The 27944-nt window shown below is 32.9% G+C and overlaps 5 protein-coding genes across 6 annotated transcripts; all 5 read left to right on the forward strand.

The window, feature by feature from the left end:
* Nucleotides 1-2683: 2683 nt before the first annotated feature.
* Nucleotides 2684-6806, forward strand: LOC106425768. The gene is made up of 2 exons (XM_048746520.1): nucleotides 2684-2991; nucleotides 3075-6806. The coding sequence occupies exons 1-2, from the start codon at nucleotides 2917-2919 to the stop codon at nucleotides 4125-4127; spliced, it is 1128 nt and encodes a 375-aa protein (XP_048602477.1). The 5' UTR covers nucleotides 2684-2916; the 3' UTR covers nucleotides 4128-6806.
* A 1464-nt stretch (nucleotides 6807-8270) lies between these two features.
* Nucleotides 8271-10295, forward strand: LOC106425743. Its single transcript, XM_013866453.3, has 2 exons — nucleotides 8271-9333; nucleotides 9608-10295. Exons 1-2 carry the CDS (start codon nucleotides 9151-9153, stop codon nucleotides 9791-9793), a joined length of 369 nt encoding a protein of 122 aa, XP_013721907.1. The 5' UTR covers nucleotides 8271-9150; the 3' UTR covers nucleotides 9794-10295.
* A 704-nt stretch (nucleotides 10296-10999) lies between these two features.
* LOC106425805 (L-ascorbate oxidase) lies at nucleotides 11000-13521 on the forward strand. Its single transcript, XM_013866522.3, has 4 exons — nucleotides 11000-11324; nucleotides 11471-11563; nucleotides 11643-12041; nucleotides 12394-13521. The coding sequence occupies exons 1-4, from the start codon at nucleotides 11067-11069 to the stop codon at nucleotides 13360-13362; spliced, it is 1719 nt and encodes a 572-aa protein (XP_013721976.2). The 5' UTR covers nucleotides 11000-11066; the 3' UTR covers nucleotides 13363-13521.
* Nucleotides 13522-15431: 1910 nt separating this feature from the next.
* On the forward strand, nucleotides 15432-19205 carry LOC106425675 (L-ascorbate oxidase). 2 transcript variants are annotated; one of them, XM_013866385.3, is made up of 5 exons: nucleotides 15453-15779; nucleotides 16462-16554; nucleotides 16636-16848; nucleotides 16959-17153; nucleotides 17966-19205. In XM_013866385.3, exons 1-5 carry the CDS (start codon nucleotides 15531-15533, stop codon nucleotides 18926-18928), a joined length of 1713 nt encoding a protein of 570 aa, XP_013721839.1. In that variant the 5' UTR covers nucleotides 15453-15530; the 3' UTR covers nucleotides 18929-19205. The 2 variants fall into 2 exon arrangements, with proteins under 2 accessions (XP_022555768.1, XP_013721839.1); XM_022700047.2 differs by lacking the exon at nucleotides 16462-16554 and having other exon boundaries at nucleotides 15432-15779.
* Nucleotides 19206-19418: 213 nt separating this feature from the next.
* LOC106425775 (ETHYLENE INSENSITIVE 3-like 2 protein) lies at nucleotides 19419-27698 on the forward strand. The gene is made up of 2 exons (XM_013866490.3): nucleotides 19419-25488; nucleotides 25946-27698. The coding sequence occupies exon 2, from the start codon at nucleotides 25974-25976 to the stop codon at nucleotides 27510-27512; it is 1539 nt and encodes a 512-aa protein (XP_013721944.2). The 5' UTR covers nucleotides 19419-25488; nucleotides 25946-25973; the 3' UTR covers nucleotides 27513-27698.
* The last annotated feature ends 246 nt before the right edge of the window (nucleotides 27699-27944 follow it).

A 27944-nucleotide genomic window follows, 5' to 3' on the forward strand; every position in this document is an offset into this window, starting at 1 on the left:
TGTTGGTGTTACGGGATTGATACACCCTTGAATCCGTTTTAATCATCATTTATCAAGACCACACATGGTTATTCTATAATCATAAAATCAAGAACACATAAGGATTTTGTTGATCCTAAATTCACTCCTTGGTGTGAGGAAAGCTACATCTCAGAGGAGGGAAATACTCTCATCCTCTCCACTATAAATCGGTGTGACTACAAGTGGTGTTCACTAATCACTAGAGATTACACTAACATTTTCACAGTTACTTCCTTACACTTGACTAGCACCCTAGCACGAGCTTCTTACGAAATACTCACCAGATATAGTTTTAGACTTAGTTGGCTATTTTTGGTGTGATAGTAACCATGAATTCAATTTGATTTGAAAATTGTGTATCCAAAACATCTATTTCTATCTATAAATACTAAAAATAACTAATACATTTAATTTATAATTTTAATTTTAGGTATTAATATTATTATAAGTATAATATAATTATAAATAATATATATATATATATATATATATGATTGGATATGTTCAGATAATTCTCAATACGGTTTGAATTTTTCGGATTTTGAAAAAGGACCCTTTCAGATATTTAGGCAGGGTCCAATCAGGTTTGGTACCCTGATTTTCAGATCGATTTTTTGGGTAAATATATTATATACCAACCCGATAAATAATTTAGTTTTGGTCTAAAATATGTCAAAAATCTAAATATCAAAGTTATAATTTTATTATATATATATATAATTAATTAAATTAAAAATATCAAAATAAACCAAAAACGAGTTTTATTTTTCTCCATTTAATCTTCGATTTTCTAATTATGTGCTAGGCCAGTCTCGCCGTTGGACGAGCGGAACCTAAGTTTAGCAACATTAACAAAGGGTTTCTCTTCCAAATATCTCAACATTAAATAGAATAAAATTTGAAAGGAAAAGAGAGAGATAATTAAGTCGAAATCGTTCCATTGCTTATGTGTCAATTTATATGTGGTCAATTTCTTTTTCATTTAGTTTTAGCTAAACCATAAACTTTTACTAATACTTCCTCTATTTCAAAATGATAAATATTTTAGTTTTTCACATATATTAATAAAATAATTAAATTCATAATTTTTTGTAATTATATATTTTCCATAAACCAATCAAAATTTAGTTAATGTAATTGATTTTATTGAAATTTACTATTAGTCATTATTAGTTAATAAAAAGGTGAATTGAAAATACAAAAAAAAAAATTTATGTAAAACATGCATTGTTATGTAATGAAGAGAGTTTTAAATTGATTAGAGAGAGACTGAAACTTTTTTTTTTTTATTTGAGCAACTCTATGAGGCAAACTCCACCGTTAACCGTTAACTAGATTTTGACCCGCGCAGGCGCACGGGTGTATATTTTGAAAAATATGTTGATATTTGTTTTTCATGTAATTATTAGGATTTGGAAAAATGAATCCGAGGAACATAACCGATACCGATCCAAAGATATAGTACCAAACCCAAACATAAATTGATTAAATATTCTAATTATTCAAAATTTTGTTATTTAGAGAACCGAATCTGATCCGAACCGAAGTATTTAGGTATCCGAATTTATCTAAAAATAGATTTATATACTTATATATATTAATTATTTTTAGATTTAACGTATATAAAACATCAAAAATGATACTTTTAAATTGGTTTAAATACTTGAAAATATATATAGATAGTCAAAAGTAAATATCTGAAATAGTTAAAGTATACTCAAATCACCAAAAATACTTAAAATAATTATTGATTTCGTATCCAAAATTTTAAATCAAGCCAATTGATATGTTAAGTTTAAGTATTATGACATATGTTATTCAAATTTATACGTAATATATTATTTTATTTATACATTTTGAGAAATTTAAAATATATAATGATTTAAGACTTTAAAAATAATTTAAATTAGTTATCCAAACCCAAACCAAACCCGCAAAGATCCAAATCGAACTCAAACCAAAATTTAGAAACATTCTAATAAGGCTGAAATCTTTGACCCCGAAAACTCAAAATACAAACCGATCAGAACTAAACCCGTATGGGTATCCAAAAGCCCATTCCTAGTCATTATTATATATCGTATTTTATCATCATATAATTAATCGTATTTTATATGTACCATCATATAAGTAATCATATAATTAATAGTATTTTATACATACCATCATATAAATAATTACATATATTATATTTTTAAAACTTAATATGAAATATGAAAACCATAATTTGAGTTGGTATTTCAAATTGGGCTTTGTATTATATTTTTCTTATATATATTGACAATATTTTTTTATAATGGTTATTGAAAAATAGTTTAGTAAAAATCCATTTTTGAATATATGTATATTTTTGAATCAATTTTTGATATAAATCAAATTTGAATTATTATTTTGATTTGAAATATGTATATAAAGTTTAAATTTTGTTTTATGGTTAGTTTAGAAAAAAAAATTTTAGGGAATTAGATTGACCCATTTTGGTATATTTTAAAAGTGGCCTAGATAACTTTCAATTTTTAAAAAAAACATAAGCCCATTACTTTTTTTCTTAATACTACTATCCTTGTTTTCAAACAAAAATATTATTTTTTAAAAGACTGCAATCCATGTTTCCAAACACTCCAAAATTTTAAAAGTCATATTCAAGTCTCCAAACAGTCCAATTTTGTACTTGAGTTTTAATAAGATAGATATAAGTTTGATAAAAAAAAACCGTTAATATAACATGGACATGGGTCTTAAGAAATAGAAAGGGCCCAAACATCATCGACTGTAGTTTGGGCTGTGGCGGTTGAAAAAGGGGTTAAAGTTGCTTTTGCAACAAGGAAAAGAAAGCGCTTCAGGGAACCCTAACCAGGGCTTCGGGAAAGAGAAATATTCCAGAGCCGACCCTGAATGCTATCTATAATCTTTTTCCCTGAAGCAAAGAAGAAAATGTCTCTGTTTATCAGCCGAGTCAGGAATCTATCTGTAAGATATTAACACTAATTTTCTCGAAAACTCCCCACTGTTTATTATGTAATTGTGTTGACTAGGATATATACTGATGACAGGCATATAGAGTGGTCAGTGCTCGATTCTTCTCATCTTTGCCGCCGGAGTCTCCTTGTTTCCTTTTGAGTGATAAGACGGTGAAAGAGTGTCGGGAGAGTGGTGAAAGGATCGTAAGATACAGAATATTCGACCCGAGGACTGAACAAGTAGTGACTACCTCCGAGAAGAAGCTTCCCAAGGAGCTGATTGGTCAAACACTCTTTGGATCATCGCAAGGATGGGTTGCTTCCATGGACAGTAAAGATCTCCCTATAAATCTGACGGATGTGTATAAGCCACTTGTCACATCCCCAAGAGTCATACCTTTGCCTTCCCTCGGTTTTTATCCGCGTCCCTTTACAACCGAGCTGTCTCTTTCGTCTCAGTGTCCTGACCAAGACCAAGAAGACTTCACTGTGGCTGCAAAATTTTGCGGAACTCATCTAAGTGTATGCACTCCTTGTTTGAACTCCGAGTGGATTCACATAGAGACCTCTTTACCTCTCGTTCCAGCCTCTGAGCTCATGTATTCCAAGAGAGACAAAGCCTTCTATTTCACCAGTGCTAAGGGTCTCTACATGGGTTCACTGCCTCTCAGCAGCAACAAGAAGGAGAAGAAGAAGATAAAGTATCAAGAAGTGCGTCTATGCAACTTCCCTAAGATCCCTGGGGAGATGTTGGATAGATGTTTCGCGAGCAAGCACTTGGTGGAATCTCCCTCTGGTGATCTTTTTTTGGTCAAGTGGTACGCACAGTGCACACACATAGAGGAGGACGGCAACGGGGAAGCGCAAGGCATACACAGCAAAACCAAGCGGTTCATGGTATTTAGGCAAGACAAAAAGCGCAGAGGATACTTTAGTTACACGGAAGATATTGGAGATCTATGCATCTTCCTTAGCAAGGGTGAAGCCTTGTGTCTTTCGTCGAGCATGTACCCGGGGCTCAAACCTAACTCCATCTATTACATTGGCCATGGTCTTGGTTCATACGACCTAGCCTCTGGTGCGGTTCATTCCTTTGAATCTCTAGGTGCTACAATGCTTAACCATGCTCCTTTCTGGATCCATTAATTCTATTATCTGATCTGTTGCTATATATATATGACTTGGGGCTAGCTTGTGTACTTCTAATATGGTGTCATTATGCCCCTACAAGTTTTGCTTTGTACTCTGTCCTTCTTTTCTAAACTAGTCAACTATTTATGCCTATGTGCTTTGGCCTATCTTGGTTTTGAATATCGTCGGATAAGAAAGAACGAATCGATTTAGTATAGCTAGAAAGAACGACCAACTTAACTAGTTAGAAAGAACGACCAATTTTAATAACGTTTTAAGGGTCTCTAATATCCAGTTAAGCCAGGCGGAGACTTTAATTCGTATCTGCCTAATTATTTCGACATGTTATGACTTTTTTTAACACCGAACGGATGATTATTATAGGACAGTTCAGGTGTTCACAAGCGGCGTATTTAAGCAACGAAGGGAAGAGGCAGTGCACATTTAGAAAAAATCACGGTAGTAATGTTTGGTTTGTATTTAAACCATTCAGTTCCATTTGACTACGATTCATCCTTCATCTATCCTACACTAGTTTGAGGACATTTAATAAAAATTAAATAAATACAGCTCTTTAAGTCACATGTGGCATTAAAACTTTCAAAAAAGAAAAAGAAGAAAAAAAATGAATCATGTGTTCGTAGACTTGTTGTGTTCCACTTTTCGTTTTCGTAGGGTCGTGTTCATTTTCAAAAAGTCATGTCCAATACCTCCAATAATTTGGTCTGCTCACGAGCAATGTTTGAATTTGTGGGTGCCAAAGTTATAAGGAGATGTTTCCAGTATTACTTGATTGGAAAGAAAAATTTAAAACGTGCAGAACTTTACACCATTTCATATTTTAATACTAAACTAGATTTTGACCCGCGCTTTCAAAGCGCGGAATCATTTCTTATTAAAATTTCATTTAAATTAATAAATATTTGTCTAATTTATATTTTAATAGATTTTATATTTGTTTATAGTAATTTTTTATAATTTTGTCTTCTTTATTTTTTATTATATAATAATAAATTTGTGTACTAATTAATTTGTGCAAACTTTTACTCAATAAATTTAAGGGCAAATCTCCAAAATAGCACATTTCTAAGTTTATATCACAAAAATAGCACTGAAAAACTAAAATGACCAAAATAGCATTTTATCTTTTGAAAAATTTAAATTTTTTTTATTTTTCAAAATTTGAAATCTTATCCCCAAAACCTCACTTCTCAACTCTAAACCCTAAAACCTAAACTCTAAACCCTAAACCCTAAATTTTAAACCCTAAACACCACCCCTTGAGTGCTATTTTTGTGACTTTTGGCCTTGAGTGCTAGTTTGGGAACAAAAACTTGATTTAGTGCTATTTTGGTCTTTTTCTCTAAATTTAATTATATTGTGATTATATATTTGCTAAGGTTATTTATTTACGATTTTAACTTATTAATTAAATATTATATGAAAAATGTAATAGACATTACGTTTTTCATTCTACATATTTTTAAATAATGCATAAATATTAAATTATAATTACATAAATATTAAATAATAATTATGTATTTAAATTGACTTATAATTTTTTTAAAAGAAAATATTGTTGGGCTTCTTTGACTTTAAGTTTTTAAATTATTGGGCTGTTTTGTTTAGTTGGACAGAAGCAAATGTGTTGGGCTTTTAATTTCTGAAAACCATTAAAAACAATTGAAAAAAGAAATGGAATGTTTTGTAATTAATAAGAAAATTTAGGGGCAGATTCATAAGAAGTATTCTGCTTTAATAGTATAGATATAAAGGGAATAAAAACAAGGGTTTTTAGTAATTAAACCCATCAACTAAAGATGAATCGTAAAAAAACCCCTCAACTAAAAATCTTGTGAAATAAACCTTCAATTCCGTTAACATATGTTACCCTCCGTTTAAAAAACCGTGACGGAGGGTGACATATGTTAACGGTTTATAAGTTGAGGGTTTATAATGTTAAAAACTTAGTTGAGGGTCTTTTTTACAATTCAAAAATAGTTGAGGAGTTTTATCACTAAAAGTCATTAAAGAGTTTTTAAGTTATTTATTATCCATTTATACGTTGTTTTAGATTGATTTGTAAGCCTTTAAAACAAATTTATATTTTTAATATATTAATCTATTATAAAATTAATTTAGACATCTTAAACTAATAATTTTCAACACGATTTATAACTTATTATAACTTCAAAATATTAAATTATTTGATATTTGGCAATAGTGATATAAAAAAAATTGTGTGTTTATATCGTCATTGTCAAATATCAAATAATTGAAAGTTTCTAAGTTATATTAAGTCTTAAGTAGTGTCGAGGATAATTCATCCATGAAGTCAATCTTTCTATTTGGAGTATGACGTACTTTTTTTTATTTTCATGATTTTCGTCATCAGGCTCATACTTTTCTATTTTTCTATATTGTTCTTGATTTATTGTATTACTTTATGTTTCAAATATATTATTGATCAAGAAAATAAAATTATAACGTAGTTATTCAGAAATCAATGAGAATAAAAATAATTATGCATTATTTTGGAGGGGGGAGAAGTATGAGCCGGATGACATAAATCATGAAAATAGAAAAAAGTGCGACATACTCTAAATAGAAAGATTGATTTCATGGATGAATTATCACGACACTACTTAAGACTTAATATAACTTAGAAACTATAAATTATTTCATATTTGACAATGACGATATAAACACACAAAATTTTTTATATCACTATTGCCAAATATCAAATAATTTAATATTTCAAAGTTATAATAAATTGTAAGTAGTGTTGAAAATTATTAATTCAAGATGTATAAATTAATTTTATAATATATTATTAAAATTTATAAATTAGTTTTAAAGGCTTATAAATCTTAAAACAATGTATAAATGATAATAAATAATTTAATAATATTTAATGACTTTTAGTGGTAAAACCCCTCAAATAAAGATGAATCGTAAAATAAACCTTCAACTAAAAATCCAGTGAAATAAACCTTCAACTTATAAACCATTAACATATGTAACATATGTTAACGGAACTAAAGTTGTTAACGGAACTAAAGTTGAGGGTTTATTTCACAAGATTTTTAGTTGAGGGTTTTTTTACGATTCATCTTTAGTTGAGAGGTTTAATTACTAAAAAACCTAAAAACAACTTTGGCACTGAGAAGTAACACTGGTACCGTTAGCAAGTTCTGCGTTAACACTTTGTGTAAGGTATGTCATATGAAGCAAAAAGTATGGATTTGGGTGCGTTATTATCCCTTCATATTCAGTTCGATTCCACAAGTAATGTTTGATTTATATTTGATAGATTATAACCATTCATTTCCATTTGTCTACGATTCATCATCTACAATGTACCAGATTGTGGTCATAATATAAACTGCAATAATACAACCCTTTATTAGTCACATGTGAGATCGACAAAAATGAAGAATGTGTTTTAGCCTTGGAGTGTACTTACTTTTCGTAGGGTCGTCGTGTTCATGTTCAACCTAATTATTTGCAACTGTAATAAGTTGAGATACATATTCGGATTGGATTTGGCATCTCTGTGTAGGCTATTGATGCATATTAATTATCTAAAAATTATATTAATCTACATGAAACAACCATGAAACAAGTAGGATGTAAAAAAAATGAACTGAACTACGATTGTTGCCAGAAACAAATTGAGATGTATACATTGTAAACAAGAGTTTGTACCACACTACATTCAAGGGTTGATCTGAACGGCTACTAGAGATAGTTCTTAACTTGCATTTATTAAACTAAACTACTATAATTGTGTACTCAGTCATTTTTCAAGTTGCAATGCTGACTACGCTTTTAAAAAAAATTCATTCGAACCAGAACGAGTTAGTCTGGTGGTAAACGGCTTGCGGCTGCAAGTACGGCCCCGAATTCGACTCGCACTAGCTACCAGGGAATTTACATGTGGACTTGCTCTGGCGCCCGAGATCGAAGACCGTTGCCTGGCCATGATCCACCTTTGGGTGTGCGTCCGCGCCGCTAAAGAGTTCGGTCTCTAGTCTGGACCACCACGGTGGAGTCAGGATACTCGGTTATCAAAAAAGAAAAAAAAAAGAAATTTTCATTCGTAGTAGAAAAAAAAGAAAAAACACAACCTAATTTTTTTTTTTTGGAGGGGGGGGGAGGGGGGCCGGGGGTGGTGGTGGTGTGCTGTTTATAACAACTTGAAGAGTCTGTGGCTTATATATGAATATATCTAAATGAAAAACGTGCGCAACATATCCAATAATTAGTTTACTCACGAGTCAAATTTGAAAATTTTGGGTGCCAATGACTTATAAGCATGTTGTCAGTATTGCGTGATCAATTGTTCAATTTGCTTCTGGAGGCAAATCGACCGACGAAAGTAATTTAAAACGTGGAACGGCATATGAAAACTTCACAATATATTATACAATTAAAATACTATACAAAGGATTAAAAAAACAACTTTACATCATAACTAATGATGTGAATTACTATTGTTGCATTGTTGGATGAGTGCATAGACTTTATATTTGTTGCCTTTGTACTGACCCCGACTGCAGCAGTTTTTCTCAGTGGAAGACACTTGACTCTTGCTTTTGGTTCAGAATATATTTTGTTAAAGCACCTTTTATGTCATATATATACAGTGGCGAAACTAACAAGGAAGAGTGGGTGCACTGTGCACATGCACCATAAGAGCAGGATTAACGCGGATGCTTAGAGAGGTGCTTAAGTGATTTTGGAATTAAAAAAAAAAGAAAAATATGTATTACCTTAAGCGATGGTGCTTAATTAAGCGGAAGAAGCGTCGGTGCTTGGTGCACACGTGTCATAAGACGCGTCTATCTCAGAAAGGAGGAGTCGTCTTCTTTCCTTCTCTCCTTCGACAATTCCGTGGCTCTCGATTCAAACCTAGACGGCTCTGCGATTCCTCGTGATACCTCGATTGACTCTGGATCTCTCTTTCTCTTCCTCGACGAATCCCCGTTTCTATCGCGAAACCTCGACGACTCCGCCTCGTTCTCGCGAAACCTCGATGACTCCGCCACTGTCTCCTGATCTTCCCCCGACGATGAAGCCGTCGGCGTTTCTCTCGGTGGAATCCTCATCTCCGTCGCTCTCCTCCACAGTGCTGTTGTCTCTCTCGGTGTATCTCCTCGATGGTGACAAACTTGTACCTCTCTCTCGGTGGCCGTCTGGGAGGAAACCAAATCGGAAGGTAAACGTATGACCTTTTCCTTGTCTGAATCATTATATGTTATTTGATTTGTTTGTTGTTTCGGTTAGTTCCTCTGTCTTGCATGCTTACCAACGATGGATCAATAGACATGAATGTCTTGCCTTCTTTCATGAACGCTTTTTTAAAAAGCTTTATGTTTTTTTATTTGGTCGTTTATGATATTGATTGATAGTGTTTACGAGTTTGATCTCAAATTAGATGATTGTCGTTCTTCTCTGACTTGAATAAATTGTTTATGATCATGTGATTGGAGGACTTCAATGGTTATGGATCGTCTTCTAGGTTGAAGCACGAGCAGATGAATGAGTCTGACCCGATTAATGAAGTTGTGTCTTCGGTGAAGATGTTGACGGAGATGTTTGTGAGGGTGGAGAAGTCGAAGATGGAGATGGTGAGGGAGATGGAGAAGACGAGAATGGAGATGGAGCTGAAGCATTGACAGATGATGCTTGAGTCGCAGCAGCAGATCATAGGCGCCTTTGTTGAAGACTTGAAGCATTGAGCGAGAAAAAGAGCACAAACGCAAGGAGGCCGGGGTCGTAGTTTCTTATTAACGTGAACGTACCAAATATGGATGGTATAACTAATGGGGGATCAAATAGCTTTTGAGTGTCCAGCGTGGCCCAAGCACATCTTCGACAGTGAGATAATCCCTCCCTCTACAAGGGGTTACTATAAGAACTTTTACGAGATGTTGAGTACTGATAATGTGTACTGCTCTGTTTTTGGCTAGTATTAGTTGTTGTGGGTTCTGGATGCAGGTGGTCCAGTTCGTTTAGGCTAATTCATTTTGTGTATTGCTGTTATGGCTTGTGTCGGAAGTTTGTAATTTATTTTGTGTAGTGCTGTTATGACCAAGTGTCCTCTTCAAGAGAAATAGTACATGATTATCCATAACCATTGGAGACACCTTGTTTTTCTTTTTAAGCACTTCAAAATAAGCAACTTGCATTGGAAGACAAAAATTATAAGTTTCTTAAAGAATGTGCTTCACACATATTTAGTACTAAAAAAATGATTAAGCACCCCATTAAGGGTGCTAGGGATAATCATGCTCTAATATTTTCAAAAATAATAATACATTTCTTAACAAATTTAGATATTCACCTATTATGATGTGTACTGTGCACACTTATTCTACTATTTGCACCCATTGAAAAAGAGTTTTGCATTCGCGCCTGTATATATATAATAAAATACAAAATATATAATCAATTTGATAGCCAATACTAGCTTGAGTTAATTAACAAATAATCACATATAGAGAATGTAGACTACAATTAGAGATTACATTTCTTTTGGGGTCTTTTGTGCAGGATAGAAAGCCACATATCCAATATACGTGAATGATTTGAACAATCCTTTGTGACTTCTTGATATGACAACACGTATCTTAACTAATGTGAAAATGATGAAACCAATAGCATCCCTTCATTGTCTTCCATGCCATACTGCCAATGCAATGGTCCAATCGATCTTGTCGTCTTTTCTTTTTCGTCTGTAAAGTCATAAATTTATCAACTTCATCCACATAAAATTCAAATTGCTTACAAATAACAAAATAACTAAAGAAATATTTTGTATTTTTCGATCATACTTTGAAATAAAGCCTTTCCCTTTCTATATATATGTGTACAGCTTCGAAACCTCTTTCATACACTTAACACAATCTATTTTATAATTCATAATATCCAAGCCAAAAAAAGAGATCCATGTCGGTAATTGTGTGGTGGCTAGTAACGGTGGTTCTGGTGGCGGTTCACTCGGCCTCCGCCAGAGTTGTAGAATTAGACTGGGAAGTAGAGTATAAGTTCTGGTGGCCAGATTGTAAAGAAGGCATCGTTATGGCTATCAACGGCCAGTTCCCGGGGCCAACGATTGATGCTGTCGCCGGAGACATCGTCATCATTCACCTCACCAACAAACTCTCCACCGAAGGTGTTGTCATCCATTGGCACGGCATACGTCAGGTTGTTTAACTTTCTAGTTCTTCTTCCCCTCATATACAAATAAAAATATGCAATATTGTGACAAAAAAACCTGACTCTAAGATTAGTTTGTATGAATAAATTGACAAGAATGGAACTAATAAAAATGGAATGTGATTATGGAATAGAGAGGGACTCCATGGTCAGATGGAGCAGCTGGTGTGACACAGTGTCCCATTAATCCTGGCGAGACTTTCACTTACAATTTCACAGTCGATAAGGTAAAAAACCCTTCTTCATTTTAATACTAACGTTACAACAAAAAAAGAAAATAACGATACTATGATTGATATGGTGCAGCCGGGAACACATTTCTACCACGGCCACTACGGGATGCAGAGATCAGCGGGACTGTACGGGATGATGATAGTGAGATCGCCTAAAGAGAAACTACGTTACGATGGAGAGTTTAATCTGCTGCTCAGTGATTGGTGGCACCAAAGCACTCACTCTCAAGAACTGGCTCTTTCATCGAGCCCTATGCGTTGGATAGGCGAGCCTCAGAGTCTATTGATCAATGGGAGAGGACAGTTCAACTGTTCCCAAGCTGCGTATTTAAGCAACGAAGGGAAGAGGCAGTGCACGTTTAGAAAAAATGATCAATGCGCACCTGAAACGCTGAGAGTCAGGCCCAATAAAGTTTATCGTCTTCGGATTGCTAGCACCACCGCCCTTGCTTCACTCAACTTGGCCGTTGAAGTAAGTTTGTTTTTTTCTTTTATTATTAAATTAATTTCAAAACGTAACAGCTTTAGTTTAACTAACATGTTTGTGTTTAGGTATATTCAATCTAAATAATAGTTTCAGACAAATCTAACTTCGGTTCTGTTTTATTAACTTTTTTCTTTTAAAACGTAATTTTTCTTGCAAAATATAATTCAGGATCAGCAAATGGAATTTGTTTTGAAATAAAATAAGAATTTTTCTTTTTTTTCAAAAAGAAATAACGGTATTTTACTATTTTTAATTTTTTACAATTATAGTACTGTATAAGAAAAGAACACGTGTTCATTCTGATGTTCACACGTGTGGTAATTCAACGCCCGTGCAGGGACACAAGCTAGAAGTCGTTGAAGCCGACGGCAACTACGTCAAGCCGTTCACCGTCGACGACATCGACATCTACTCCGGCGAGACCTACTCCGTTCTCCTCCGAACCCACTCATTTCCAACCAAGAAACACTTCATCTCCGTCGGAGTCCGTGGTCGGAAACCCAACACTACACAAGCACTCACCGTCTTAAGCTACATCGATGCACCCGAATCCGCACGTCCATCTCTTCCCCCGCCGGTGACTCCAAGATGGGACGACTACAACCGCAGCATAAGCTTCTCCAACAAGTTCTTCGCCGCAAAAGGATACCCGCCGCCGCCGGAGAAATCAGACGAACAGCTTTACCTCCTCAACACGCAGAATCTCATCGACGGCCACACGAAATGGGCTATCAACAACGTCTCATTATCCGTTACGGCGACGCCGTACATCGGAGCCATCAGATACGGGTTGAACACGCTTAGCTACTTAAAATCTCCGGCAAAGGAGCTGGTGAAGAGCTACGACATCACGAAACCGCCGGTGAATCCCACCACGACGAAGAGCAGCGGGATATACAAGTTCCCGATGGGGATCGTGGTGGACGTGATTCTCCAAAACGCCAACGTTTTGAAAGGTAAGATAAGCGAGATCCATCCGTGGCATTTGCACGGTCATGACTTTTGGGTTTTGGGTTACGGCGACGGGAAGTTCCGTCCCGGAGTTGATGAGAAGAAGTATAATTTAAAGAATCCGCCGTTACGGAATACGGTAGCGTTGTATCCGTTTGGATGGACGGCGTTAAGGTTTGTAACGGATAATCCTGGGGTTTGGTTTTTTCACTGTCATATCGAACCGCATTTGCATATGGGTATGGGTGTGGTTTTCGCTGAAGGAGTAGACCGGATCGCGAAGATGGATATACCGGATGAGGTGCTCGGTTGTGGGTTAACCAGGAAATGGCTCATGAACCGGGGACGCCATTAGAGAGCGGTGTTATTCTAATATGCGTTGTGTGTGTGTTTTTGATGTGTGTGTTATACCCTTGTATGATTGTTAAATTATTTTGGTGACAAAAAACCAAATAGACTAATGTTTTGATTAAGGCTTCATCAAGTGCTTCATCGAAACAATCTGTTTTATTCTCTTGTCAGTGTTCTCCACTTAGAATCCCTCTGCTTTTAATTGATCAAATAGCATTTTATACTAGCTCTGAAAACATTAATTATAATCATTTGGCTGGATCTTACATTTGTCAAAAGAAAAACAGTTGATACGCTGTCTCACGAATATGCCTAGTTCAGTTGTTGTCTTTTCTTATTAAATGTATGTTTCTCCATAAACTACTGTAATGAGGTTAGCGACGCATCTCGGACATCTCTTCATTAAAATTTCTTATCGTTGTATATAATGATGCAAGGGGGAATTGTTCTACTTTCCAGGGTTTGTATATATGCCTTCGAAGGAGATGTATGTGTCCCTTGATGGTTCGTTTTTTTCTGTTTTATACAATCAGAACTGGCGGCAAACAAAAAACCACTCTTAACTCATCATAAGTGATATCCTTACAAGTATAATATAGATTGTAATGAGCATGTAAACTTTCTAACCGATTAAGATTATTCTAGTCGGAGATAATAACACGAAATGAAAAGCTTTGTCAGAGATACAACAATACAGTGTCTTAAATTCTTAAAGATAAATCATTGAGATGCGCTCCCCAATGTGGAATGGACCACCTTTTTTTAACAACGGAATGGACCATCCGAATTCGAGATACTTAGTGGTTACCATTCATTTCCAGATAACCGATTATAATATAAAATAAACATTAATGAGACTTCAAAATATAAAATTTAATATTTTTATTTCTTTTTAATAGTACAATAAAAATAACATTTTTACTAAATTATGGGTTTTAATAGTGTTATACTAAATTTCGTATAATACTATGTATTACATCAAATATGAAAAAATAGATTTTATTATCTTCATCCACTATTATAGTTGAATTAGTATTATTAATTAATTTTAATTTATAATTATAAATAAATATATCTTTTTTTATTTTCTTTTTATTTTCACAAAACTTAATTAAAACATCATAATATTTTAATTTCATCATATTGTAATAAAATAAAATATCCTAAATAATTATATATGTTATTTTAATAATATACAATTTATTTCTAAAACATAAATTTATTTTTAATACTTTTTATAAAATATCAAATTACAAAATTTTAACAAACAAACATAAAACTAAAATGTGATAAAATAATTATTTTTAATTACAAATATAATACTTTTTGGTGTCATGGTTAGAGGTGAAAAATAAAGTATGACACCAAAACACTAAATTTGGTGTTATTTCAACACCAAATTTGGTATAATGGTTAGAGTTGCCCTAAATGTACTCCAAATACAAAAATCTATTAAATCTTATTCTATTTGTTTGCATGCATATTTCACATTTTTATAATCCTTTCACACATACTTTATAAAAGTTGAATTTGAAACTAGACATGATAAGAATATTAGTATGAACCTCTAGGCTAGAAATTTTGTGGTTGATGTTTTCCACATTAAAAAAACAAAACTTTACAGAAAATAAACTTGTATAGTCATTGTAGACAAGTTATATATAAATGTGATGCTCGGATGTAAAGTACTATTTTAAAAAAAGTTTTAATTTGATACGATAAATTATGTCGACAAGAAAATAATATTGTGTCGTCTATAAGATTAAAGTTATACACTAGAAAGAAATCGTCTAACTTTGACGTCTACCTAATGTATATGCTTTTATGTGATAATTAACCTTTCAAACGGTGAGTTTGATAAAGTTGGCATTATAAAGATTGTGAACGTGATCTAATCTTCTAACGCAAATTCAACCAATCACCCCTAATAACATGTATCATGAGATCACCTACTATTCGAATCTTCTTGACATATTGATTGTTTACACGATCAAAATTATGTCCATGTATCTTGTGACCAAACTAAAAAACCAACAATAAAGAAAAATTTATCGACTAAAAACCCGAATATATGCTTTTGCTGCCCATTATCTCTCCCATCTCTCTTCCTCATTCCCTCTATATATACGTATATGATGAGCATACATCATCATTCACATACACAAGCTATTAATGGGTATGTGGTGGATAGTGGCGGTGGCTATCTTGGCTCACACGGCGTCTGCCGCCGTGAGAGAGTATGCTTGGGAGGTTGAATACAAGTTCGGGTGGCCCGACTGCAAAGAAGGCATGGTCATGGCCGTCAACGGCCAGTTTCCTGGCCCCACCATACACGCCCTCGCTGGAGACACTATCGTCGTCCACCTCACTAACAAACTCGCCACCGAAGGCCTTGTTATCCATTGGCATGGAATTCGTCAGGTTTTTTTACTCTCTCTTTTTTATATAGTAATAATTATGAGACCTTAGACCAAAATCTAGAAATCTTTGAGGTTTAACATTCTTTACAAATATAATAATTTATAGGGAAAATAAAAACTACCCAAAATTGTATTTGTATATTTTACTTTCTAATTTTGAGAGGAATGGAGACGCACTAAGTGATCATCACTCTCAAAAGAACTCAATTAGATCTTAATTTTTCTTCTGATTGTTTTTTCATACACATAATTATCCTTTAATGATTGATTTCAATATTAGTAATTGATTTGTCGTTAGATGATAAAGAATAGAGGAAATAGATAAAGCTGATGAATAATTGTTTCGCAGCACATGCCATGCATGGCTGATGACTCTGTCTCTTCTCTATATGATTACTACATTTAGGACTCTTCCTTCGGCCGTTGGTTTCTTCTTCGGACTTTGTTTATTGCTTAGTAGTCTTATCATAGCAATTAGCAATAATTAAGCTTAGTACATTTTCCTAAGAGATTCCTTTTGAAATTAGTTTAACTATATTTCTAGCATACGACACTAGTCTATAAGACTCTATATATTGTGCTCTTTTGCATGCAAAATCCTAAAGCCATATAAAACAACTAAAATGTCTTAAGATAAATCAAGAAAGTCGATTTGTGAAAAAGTAATTGGGATTTATGAACAGTTGGGAAGTCCATGGGCAGATGGAGCAGCAGGAGTTACTCAATGCGCCATTAGCCCGGGCGAGACCTTTACATACAATTTCACAGTTGATAAGGTTATTCTTTGTAGTTATAATAAAATTAAATAAATACGAATAAACATTGTAATTTATTGGGAAATAATTGATACGGTGCAGCCTGGAACACACTTCTACCACGGGCACTACGGCATGCAGAGATCAGCTGGGCTATACGGATCGTTGATTATCGACGTGGCCAAAGGGAAGAAAGAGCCATTGAGATACGATGGAGAGTTTAATCTCTTACTAAGCGATTGGTGGCATGAGGATGTTCTCTCTCAAGAAATCGGTCTTTCTTCTAGACCTATGCGTTGGATCGGTGAAGCTCAGGTTATTTATTTTCTTCTACTAAACTGTATATAATTTACTTCATTTTAATTTTTGTATATAATTTACTTCATTTTCAATCCTGAATATATTATTTTGGGAAAATTTTAAAGAGCATATTGATAAATGGGAGAGGACAATTCAATTGTTCATTGGCGGCTCAATTTAGCAGCACATCGTTACCAACATGCACGTTTAAAGAAGGTGATCAGTGTGCACCACAGAGACTACATGTGGAGCCAAACAAGACTTACCGAATCAGACTCGCCAGCAGCACTGCCCTTGCCTCCCTCAACTTTGCTGTTCAGGTTTTGATTATTTACATTATTGTCCAAAAAAAATATTATTTACGTTTTATTTCTCTGCTTCTCATGATAAGTAAATATACATTATATTTAAAGAACAAAATAGAAAAATAAATTAGAAAAGAATGGTAGGCCATAACTTCTTTCGATAGTGTCAGACTACTAAATTCCTAACCATTTCGGCTGCAAAGTGATGGGAATTGGTCCTTAGATTCTGTCTTCTGTTCCGTAGGCCCATAGTAAAATATAATACAATTATACAATAATATTATGTGCATGGTGTCGAACTTTACACCACAAATCTAAATATCGCATATTATATGGAGTATATTATATATTGAGATGTGTGCATGTCAATCGTTCCGTAGAGTAAGGGATTCCAAAAGAGAGTGGTCTCTATCAGTAGGTAGATTGTATTGACTTTGATATACCTACCCATCTGGCCATCTCACTGTCTCAGTTTCAGTTCATTTGAATTGCTACTCTAATAAAAGCTGTTATTCGGCTTTTTCCGTGTACATGTACATCTGTTTCTTCGAAGTTGGTTTGAATATTCTATTTTTTATTTTTAGCCAATTTAAGAATTTTTACAGTAACAGAATTACTAAAGAAATTGGAAGATATAATTATCATTTCTATTATTCAAGATTTTTTTCATCATTCTAAATTTTATATGTCGTTTATAAATCAAATTCGTTTATTAGTTTGAGTTAGTTTTTGGGTTAAATTAACCATTCTGTATCAGATTGTAGTATATGGGCCCATTTACAAGGCCTAATTCTAATCATCACACGTGTTAATTTTTACACGTGCAGGGACATAAGCTCGTGGTGGTAGAAGCCGACGGCAATTACATTACGCCGTTCACAACCGACGACATCGATATCTATTCCGGCGAGACCTACTCCGTCCTTCTCACCACTGATCAAGACCCTTCCCAGAACTACTACATCTCCGCCGGCGTCCGCGGCCGGAAACCAAACACACCTCCAGCACTCACCGTTCTAAACTACGTAACCGCCCTTTCTTCTCAGCTCCCTACGTCTCCGCCGCCGGAGACTCCGCGATGGAACGATTTCGATCGGAGCAAAAACTTCTCGAAGAAGATCTTCGCAGCGATGGGATCACCATCGCCACCGGAGACATTCAACGAACGGTTGATCCTCCTCAACACTCAGAATCTGATCGACGGATTCACGAAATGGGCGATCAACAACGTCTCCCTCACCGTCCCGGGAACGCCGTATCTCGGATCCGTCAAGTACAATCTGAGAACCGGATTCAACCGGAGCTCGCCGCCGAAGGATTACCCGGTGGATTACGACATCATGAACCCGCCGCGAAATCGGAACACCAAGCAAGGAAACGGGATCTACGTTTTCCCGTTCAACGTAACTGTCGACGTGATTCTCCAAAACGCTAACGGCTTAAACGCAAACGCTAGCGAGATTCATCCGTGGCATCTTCACGGTCACGATTTTTGGGTATTGGGTTACGGTGAAGGGAAATTTAAACCGGGAGTTGACGAGAAGACTTATAATCTGAAGAACCCGCCGTTACGGAATACGGTGGCGTTGTATCCTTATGGATGGACGGCGTTAAGATTTGTAACGGATAATCCTGGGGTTTGGTTTTTTCATTGTCACATTGAACCGCATTTGCATATGGGTATGGGTGTGGTTTTTGCTGAGGGATTAAACCGGATCGGTAAGGTACCTGATGAGGCGTTGGGTTGTGGTTTAACCAAGCAATTCCTCATGAACCGGAACAACCCTTAGTAGGTTGCCGTCAGTTATTTCATTTGTATTGTGGCTTTGGTTTTGTTTTGGCTGTCTACCATATGGTAAACCGAAAATTGGTACTTGTTATTGGTATTGTTGGTTCTTTAGTCGGTTATAGTGATTACTCTAATCTGGTTATTAAGGAGTTTACTTCATATATTTGATCAAAGAAAACTAGGGAGTAGAAGAGACCAGAGAAGTGTCAAATGAAATTGTTATTTCAAGTTTTATACATGTATGAAGAAGATATATACAAAACAATATTGTTTGTTTATATACTATTGCATCTGATATTTATAAAAACATTGATCAAAACTAATAGTTGTTCTGATATAACTACTTTTGAGTTATGTTTTGTACGGTAGTTTTAAAATCTAATTATTTATGTTTGTAAGTTTTCTTAGATTTAATCAAAACGGTGTGGTGTTATTTGCATTGACTATAGTTTTTTATAACATAATTTAGTTGCATTGACTATAGTTTACGTGTTCGTTTTATTTATTATCGTTAGTCATATAGTATTAGTTTAGGTTGATGTTATATAATTGCAATTTTAATTAGACTTGATTTTTCAAGAGTTGAATTCATTATTCTTTTTTTTATCAAAGAGTTGAATTCATTCTAGACTCGAGTTTTAAACTAAAGAAACTTGAACAACACTGCACAAAGGCTTACATGTCATTATCATGCATGGCTTGGGCCTTGTTATGAATGAAATTTAAACATTCCAAGATCAGGTCATTCTTTTTAGGTTTTACGTTGTTTCCAATACACAACAAACATGAGGAAGACTTGTTTCTTCAAAATCAACATGTCTCACAAAATTTATTAATCAAAATTTTCTGCCAAACTGTTCATTACAATATTATGCCCCACGTATATATGTTGTATCTCATATGGTAAACATGATACAGCCAGCAAATACTGAAACAAACACACGTAATTAAACAAATCTTAGCCAATTAACCAGAATATGTCCAGAATCTTTACACACCCCATGGATTTTCATCAGAATTCAAACTGGAATAACTTTAGTGACCATTCGAAGCACGAAGACATGGGCACTAAGGCATATATGACAAAGTAAGGAGGTTATAAAACAATTTACGAGTGGTCGTTAGTTGGTTAAGGTGTACTATTGATAGTTTGTATTATATATACCACACACACTAGTTTATTATGAATAAGTATTGTTCACTTCATCTACGTATAAGAGTATGATCAGAAGAAAACGACGAGGGTTCCAATAATTGTTGAGTAGCCGACAAAAAATCCCGAGAGACACGTTTCAGACAGTTTATAGAATCACTGCTGGCGACGAAACGTGCTTCCGTAGCACTTGTGTACTTTTCTATCGGTTCTGTTCATTGCACCTCTCATATCTTCTCCAAGAAAACAATTGTATATTACTATGTTGAAAATAAACAACTAAAAACATCATGCTTGTATTGTTTTTTCTTTGATTTGAAACAAGGTCATACTGTATAATATATAGTTGTATATCATTTGAACTACATCAATCTAGATGTAGTTGACATCTCGAAAGGATAACCATAAAATAAATGAAATTATGACCTGTTTCATCAACAATTCTCTCAGTAATCTAGCACTTTGACCGTTATACAAACAGTTATGTGATATAGTATCATGTATCAATTGAGGGTGGTCAGGTCAACCTTTCGTGATTTATTATCTAATATATACAGAAAGTACATCTTTCAATGAGAAATCGACAATTATAAAATATCATTTGTTACTGATTTTACAAGATAATTTTGATTCTATTTTTGTTGGTCGAAGTTCTATGTACCATGTCAAACTTTATTTCAATTTTTCCTTCTATGACACAAATAAAACTGTGACCATAATGCGAAATCTCACATGAACTTTTAACTAACGTTGTTATAATCTGAAAATTATTTTCTGAAAAATGGATGGAATACTGAATGCAAATTACAAATCTCAAGCAAAACTGAGTTTGATTGATAAAAAAAAAACACGAGATGTTACCCTCAAAAAAACATGAAATGTTAATGTCAGATGCATTTCTATTAAAATCTGAATATTAACACTTTAGTACCTTGATTAATCCCTATATATATATATCAGTTTATCAAAACCTAACCCAAACAAAACTTAATTAACATAGAACATATATTTATTAATCGTTCTCATATAAATGTAAATTATTCATGCATTAGTAATATCACCTTCACAATGTTTATCAATTTGACAAAGCTCAAAGGATTAATAGATACTTGGTGTATTTTTATGCTGTTAAAATAATCATATATACGTCTGTTTTCCATTGATAAAATAAACTTATGCAGTTCTGTAAGAAAATCATAGACCTCAACCGTATACGCTAAAATGTATTGGTGCAACACGACAAATTGTTAAAATTCTAGTCTTCCGGATTAGAAGGGAGAATTTTTTGTTAACAAAAAAAAAGAAGAGATAACTTTTTATGAATCTAATGATGCTTTTAGTTAAAGAATTAAAAATCTTATTTATTAAGGTCTTCTTTTTGTTCTAAAACAACTTCTTTTCTATTAAAAATGCATTCATGGAATTCACAAAAAAAAAACAAATACAGAAGAACTAGTCAAATATCCGTTTCTCGATATTTAGTGGCAACAACCACATAAATTGAATATAATGTATATGATAAATACAATATAACATGTAAAATATCAGAAATACTTAACTGTTTATGAAAAATTTAATTTACAAGAGCCTGTAACTACTATACCTACAGTACTATTGATTAAAACATGAAAAAAAAAATACTAGATACTATCAATCGGCTAACACACAAGGAGAAACTCTGTGAGATGGAAAACCTTTACTAAACCTGTTGTAGTATTGATTAAAACATGACAAATTTACTTTTTGTTTAAATTTTTATTTTTATAAAATGACTATTTTGTGATTTTTTATAAAATAACTATTTTTTCTAAATCAATGTTGTTGTACACGTGGTATTTATGTCAAAAAAATAATTGATGTTTTTTCACGTCAGAAAATTAAATGATAAGATAACTGATGTGCCAATTGGGATATGATTTCGCAAAAAATTAAGAAAAATATATGATATTTAATCTTTTCAAAATTTAAATATGTATTTGTGCGGTAGTATCCTAATGTATAAATTGACCATGCAACGATATTTTGGACATGATTTTGCCTTTTCCAAATCATATATTTGAGTTTTTATTATTTAGAAGATAGTAGACCTCATATATTCATACAACCATTTGTTTGTTTTCTTACACAGTGACACATATTAAAAATATAAATATATAGTTACATAAATTAATCTTTATCTTTTGTAGAAAATTATGTTTTATTCTTTACATGTATAAAAAGAAATCAAACTGAAAATGCTAAACTATCTTTATAGAATTGAAAATTGACTAATATTTTAAATTATTTAATAAATCTCTCAAATTTAGTAGTTTGAAATATTAATAAAGTAAAATATATGTATGACAATAAATATACAAATTTAGTCACTGCTGGCAACTTTTATTTTCCTTTTTCCTACTTTGCCAGCCTTTTTCTCTTCATTTTGTTTTGGTTATACCAGCACAAAGAGAAAAAAAATGTATTATATAGTAATAAAAATCTGGATAAAAGAATATACAAATCATATACAATTAATTAATCAAATTTTAGAGTTTGTATAACTATTCCAAGTATGCATTATTATTAAAAAGTTTCTGGACATAAATATTGGCATTGTCTGCCTACCAAGAAATGAAAAATAAATATTTAATTATATTTTATAAAATAAATATTTTAAAGAAAATATAAATGAATTCTTTAATTATTACATACTTCAAATAAAAATGTGTAATGAAGGTAATTGTACAAAAACATTATATGAAAGTTAAGTATACACAACTTTAGTTTTGTAAACTCTTACAAAAGGATGTCGTTTGTTTTATTCTCTTTATGTTATTTTTAATAATATTCTATTTGAATTACTTTATTTTATTAAGCTTGTACAAGTTAATTTTTCCAAGCAAAACTTCCATAATAATTAGATGGTCTATAGATTTTTTTTTTTAAATAAGTCTCCATCCACTCTTTGCTTTAAAAACATATTTATTTTGAATTTTACGATCGTTCTATGTTTTTCAGTGGTATGTTGACGGTGATTCAAAAATACAAACTCTTTTTATTCTATGTATAGTAGTTTTCTTTTGTTGTTAGAGTTGTATTTCCACCTTATAAAACCGTTCAGTTAAATTTGGTATATTTGTCTTATTTATCTATATTATAATATGTTGCTTATAACAATTATGTAAGTGAAAATTTCTATGAATATTAACATATACTAAAAAATAATATGAAAATACTCGTAATTCGCATTTGTAGAATTTTTATCTATACGTACGCTATGCAATATTTTTTAAAAAAGTACGATATATTTATTTAAAAAAATTTATTTTTAACTATTTTTAATTAATGTTTTAAAAGACATTGCACATGGTACTATTTCAATACTTAAAATATATGTATAAGTTAGTATTATGATATATAAATTGAACATATGGCTGAACATGATTTTGTTTCATATATTTTAGTTTTTATTCTTTAAAGAATAATAAACCTCATATATTCTTTCAAACATTTGTTTGTTTTCTCACACAGTGAAACATATTAAAATATAAATAGATAGTTATATGCATAAATATATCTTTTACTTTTTGTAGAAAATTATGTTTTATGCTTTACATGTATAAAAAGGAATCAAGCTGGAAATCTGAACTTGTCTTTATAGAATTGAAATTGGCTAGTATTTAAAATTATTTAACAAATTTCTCAAATATTGGTTGTTTTTGAAATCCTAATAAAGTAAAATATATGTATGAGAATAAATGTATAAATTTACTCACTGCTGGCAAATTTTATTTTCCTTTTTTCTTACTCTGCCAGCCTTTTTGTTTTTGTTTTTTGTTATACCAGCAAAAGAGGAAAACGTATTATATAGTAATAAAAATTTGATAAAAGATATCCAAATCATATACAATTCATTGATGAAATTTTAGAGTTTGTAAAACTATTTACAGTATGTATTAATATTAAAAATTATACTGGACATAAAAATCTGTATTGTATGTCTACAAGAAATCAAAAATAATATTTACTAATATTTTAAAATAAATAGTTTATAAAAAATCTAAATGAAATCTTTTATTATTACTTCAAATCCAGTTAGTAATGAATGTCATTGTACAAAAAAAAATATGAAATTTAAGTATAGACAGCTTAAATTTTTTAAACTCGTACGAATGGATACCATTTATTTTATTCTCTCTATGTTATTTTATAATATTTTATTTAAATTAGTATATTTTATTAAAATTAATATGAAATTTAATGATTTTACCTAAACAAAACTTCGATGATAATTAGATGGTTTAGAGATTTTTTTAAATTAAGTGTCCATGCATTCTTTGCATTAAAACACACACTTTTTAAATTCTGCCAACATTCTATGTTTTCCTTGGTGTGGTTGACAGTACTATAAATGACAAACTCATTTTATTCTTTTCTAACCGGCAATTTTCCTTTGTTGTTAGAATTGTACATCCGTATTGTAAAACTGTTCAATTAAACTGGGTATATCCGTTTTATTTATAATAAGTTTCTTATAACAATCTTATAAATAGAAAATTGTATAAATTTTAACATTTATACCAAAAACATATGCGAACATCCGTAATTTGCATTTTTTTTAATTGTTATGTGTTCAAACACTACACAATTTTAGAAATGCAATATATATTTATCTAAAAAAATTATTTTTAATTATTCTATAATTATTATTATAAAACACATTGCACATGGTAATATTTCACAGAGGAAAAAAACTATTATTTTTTCTGCTTTTAAAATGATATCAACATTTTATATCCTTTATCCAAGAATATATGTTTTTGTTTTACAAAATATCATTTAAACATTTTCAATATTATACCAGTAAAACTACTGCTATTTAATTTAAAAAAATATTTCTAGTTAAACGCCACTAAATTCGTAATGCAAATCTTTTTAAATTGTTCACATTCATTTAAGTAATTATTGGCACCTTTGAAAACGATATCTACATTTGATTTTTTTGACCATATCTACATTCGATTTGCTACTTGATTATTCTAGTAGACATATATTATCATCTTGAGCATAAGAAGTGGTGAAAATAATTTCAAAAAAAAAAAGGTGAAAATAATTATTTTATGGACATGTTAATATTTCTTCAGAAAAAAAAACAATTTTGGTTAAATAAATATATGAACTATAGATGGAAGGAAACCCAAAGAAAATAAATGTGAAATCTTTTCTATATTCTTCCAACAAATTTGGTGCCGTTTAGAATGATTCTTAATGCCACCCTTTCAGAAGCTTTAATTTAATACTCACTATATAAATATACACACATACATACATACATGCATCTATCTCTTTCTGTCTGTCTCTCTCTCTCCCTTGTGTCTAGTGGCTTCTTTGGTTTGAATTTAGAAGCCGAAGCAACAAGAGTTTTCGAGGTAAACTATATTCTTCCTTCGGTTCTGTTTTTTTTTTCCTCATTGTGTATTGTTTGGTCTGCTTGTCATTTACCAATCTATCAATATTTCCTATTGCATGATCAATTATTTCAGTAGTAAAAACGACTGAACTGAGTTTATGTCCGGGGAAAATGTGTTAACCACTTCAAAAATCGATGCTTTAACGTGATATTCATTACTGTATAGACCATGACTCTCGTCTTATGTGTTTTTGATTATTCTCTTAGTAGTTTGTATATTGCGGGGTCAATAATTGATTAAAATTGGGATCTCTAAAGCTTTGTATTCTTATCAATCTTAGTTCACACATGTTTGATCTCCATATTTCACTAGAAGTCTCTGATTTGTTTTATTTCTGTTTACGAACAGTTTTGATGGACATGATGCAATATTATTCTTGAAGTGAAGCAATTAATTTGATGACATTCTTTTACAGGGTGATATCATTATCTCTCCTATTGAAAATGTTTAACAACAATACAGAAATGTTCTCCGGTTTAGTATCTAACCCGGAGCGAGATGTCGGTCCTGCTTCCCTAACCGCTGTGTGTGACGACCTGACTAATCAAGATATCGAAATAGAGGAGCTTGAGAGGAAGATCTGGAAAGACAAGCAACGTTTAAAGCAGCTCAAGGAGATGTCCAAGAACGGGTCAGGTAAAAGATTGTTGAAGCATCCTGAGGATTCGACTAAGAGAATGATGTACCAGGCACAGGATGGGATCTTGAAGTACATGTCTAAGGCAATGGAGCGTTGCAAAGCTCAAGGTTTCGTCTACGGTATCGTGTTTGAGAACGGGAAAACCGTAACGGGGTCTTCTGATAACCTCCGTGAATGGTGGAAAGACAGGGTGAGATTTGATAGGAACGGACCAGGTGCTATCTTGAGGCACCAAAGGCAGATCAATCTTTCAGCTGATGGAAGTGAGTTAGGGGGGTCTGAGGGTGGGGAGTGTACCGCGCATAAGTTGCTTGAGCTGCAAGATACAACTCTTGGAGCTCTTTTATCCGCTTTGATGCCTAATTGCACGCCTCCTCAGAGACGTTATCCTCTGGAGAGAGGTTTGTCTCCACCTTGGTGGCCAACGGGAAAAGAAGACTGGTGGAATGATTTGTCTTTACCGGAAGATTGTAGAGGACTTCCTCCTCCTTACAAGAAGCCTCATGATCTCAAGAAGGTGTGGAAAGTTGGTGTGTTGATTTCTATAATCAGACACATGGCTTCAGAGATTGACAACATACCTAAGCTGGTGAGACGGTCTAGAAGCTTGCAAGAGAAGATGACTTCAAGAGAAGGGTCCTTATGGCTAGCTGCTCTTAATCAAGAGAAGAGCAATGTTGATCAAACTCAGTACAACCCTTTAGCCTTCTCCGGAGAAAGCAATGCTAATGCTCTAGGAGCCAGTGGCGAGACCGATGTTTTGTTTCAAGAATCTGGAGATTATAATGTTGAAGCAGCTTATGGATCTCCTCAGCATGTTCCTGAAGTTGCCAACAACTTTAATTATGTTAACAACAAGAGGAAGTTTGAAGGAGAGTTAGGGTTATCATTTCACCAAACAAGAAACCTAACTTGTGAGAACAGTTACTGTCCTTATAGCCAACCGCATATGGGATTCAATGACAGGGTCTTAAGAGATAGTCACCAAATGACTTGTCCTTATAAAACCCTTTCCTATTACCAACCCGCTAAACCTTTAGGTATGCCCTTAAGTTTCATGACTCCCTATCAAGTGGAAATGCAACAGCAACAGCAGCAAGAGCAGTTTAATCTATCAAACACTCTCTACAGACCAAAAGCAGTAGAAAGAGGAGGTAACAACGACTATCTCTCTGACCACCGGTTTGGTTTGGTTGACAATTCGAGTCCTTCTACTTCGGCCATGAATCATAATCCTGGTTTAGTCTTACCTGTTAACTTCAATGGCAACGAGGAAACAGTGGGGATGGAGAACAATCAGCATAATCAAGAGGGAGGCTTGCCCATGCCATGGATTGAGTGAAGAAAGCTTTTATGAGTTTTCTTGTTCTGTTTCTTATAGCTTTGTTTCTTGTTTTTTTTTCCTCTCATTTTTTTTATTTCTCCCATTTTATTGGTTTGTTGTAGCCATGGAAGGAGATTAGATTTTTTATAATACAAAAGTACCTCGTTCTTTTATTTGAAGAGCCTCCTTTTAGTAAAGTTTTTTTTTTTTTTTTGTAACACTGACCCAAGTTTGGGCTTTATGAGAAGAAGACGTTCGTACAGGTCCATGTCTTGTACTTTAAGTTCCGATAGTAAATCAAGAATAAAAAAAAATAGACTGTTGACTGTTGACCAAAAAAAGACTTTTTTTTTGTCACAGTTCTAATTTTCTTTCTTGCTAGCTAAATAATTCTATTGATATCAAAACAAGTTTACAAAATCATTACATAGCTAAAACATTTTTTCATGT

The sequence above is a fragment of the Brassica napus genome, chromosome C2 (assembly GCF_020379485.1).
Source record: "Brassica napus cultivar Da-Ae chromosome C2, Da-Ae, whole genome shotgun sequence".
Classification (NCBI taxonomy): domain Eukaryota; kingdom Viridiplantae; phylum Streptophyta; class Magnoliopsida; order Brassicales; family Brassicaceae; genus Brassica; species Brassica napus.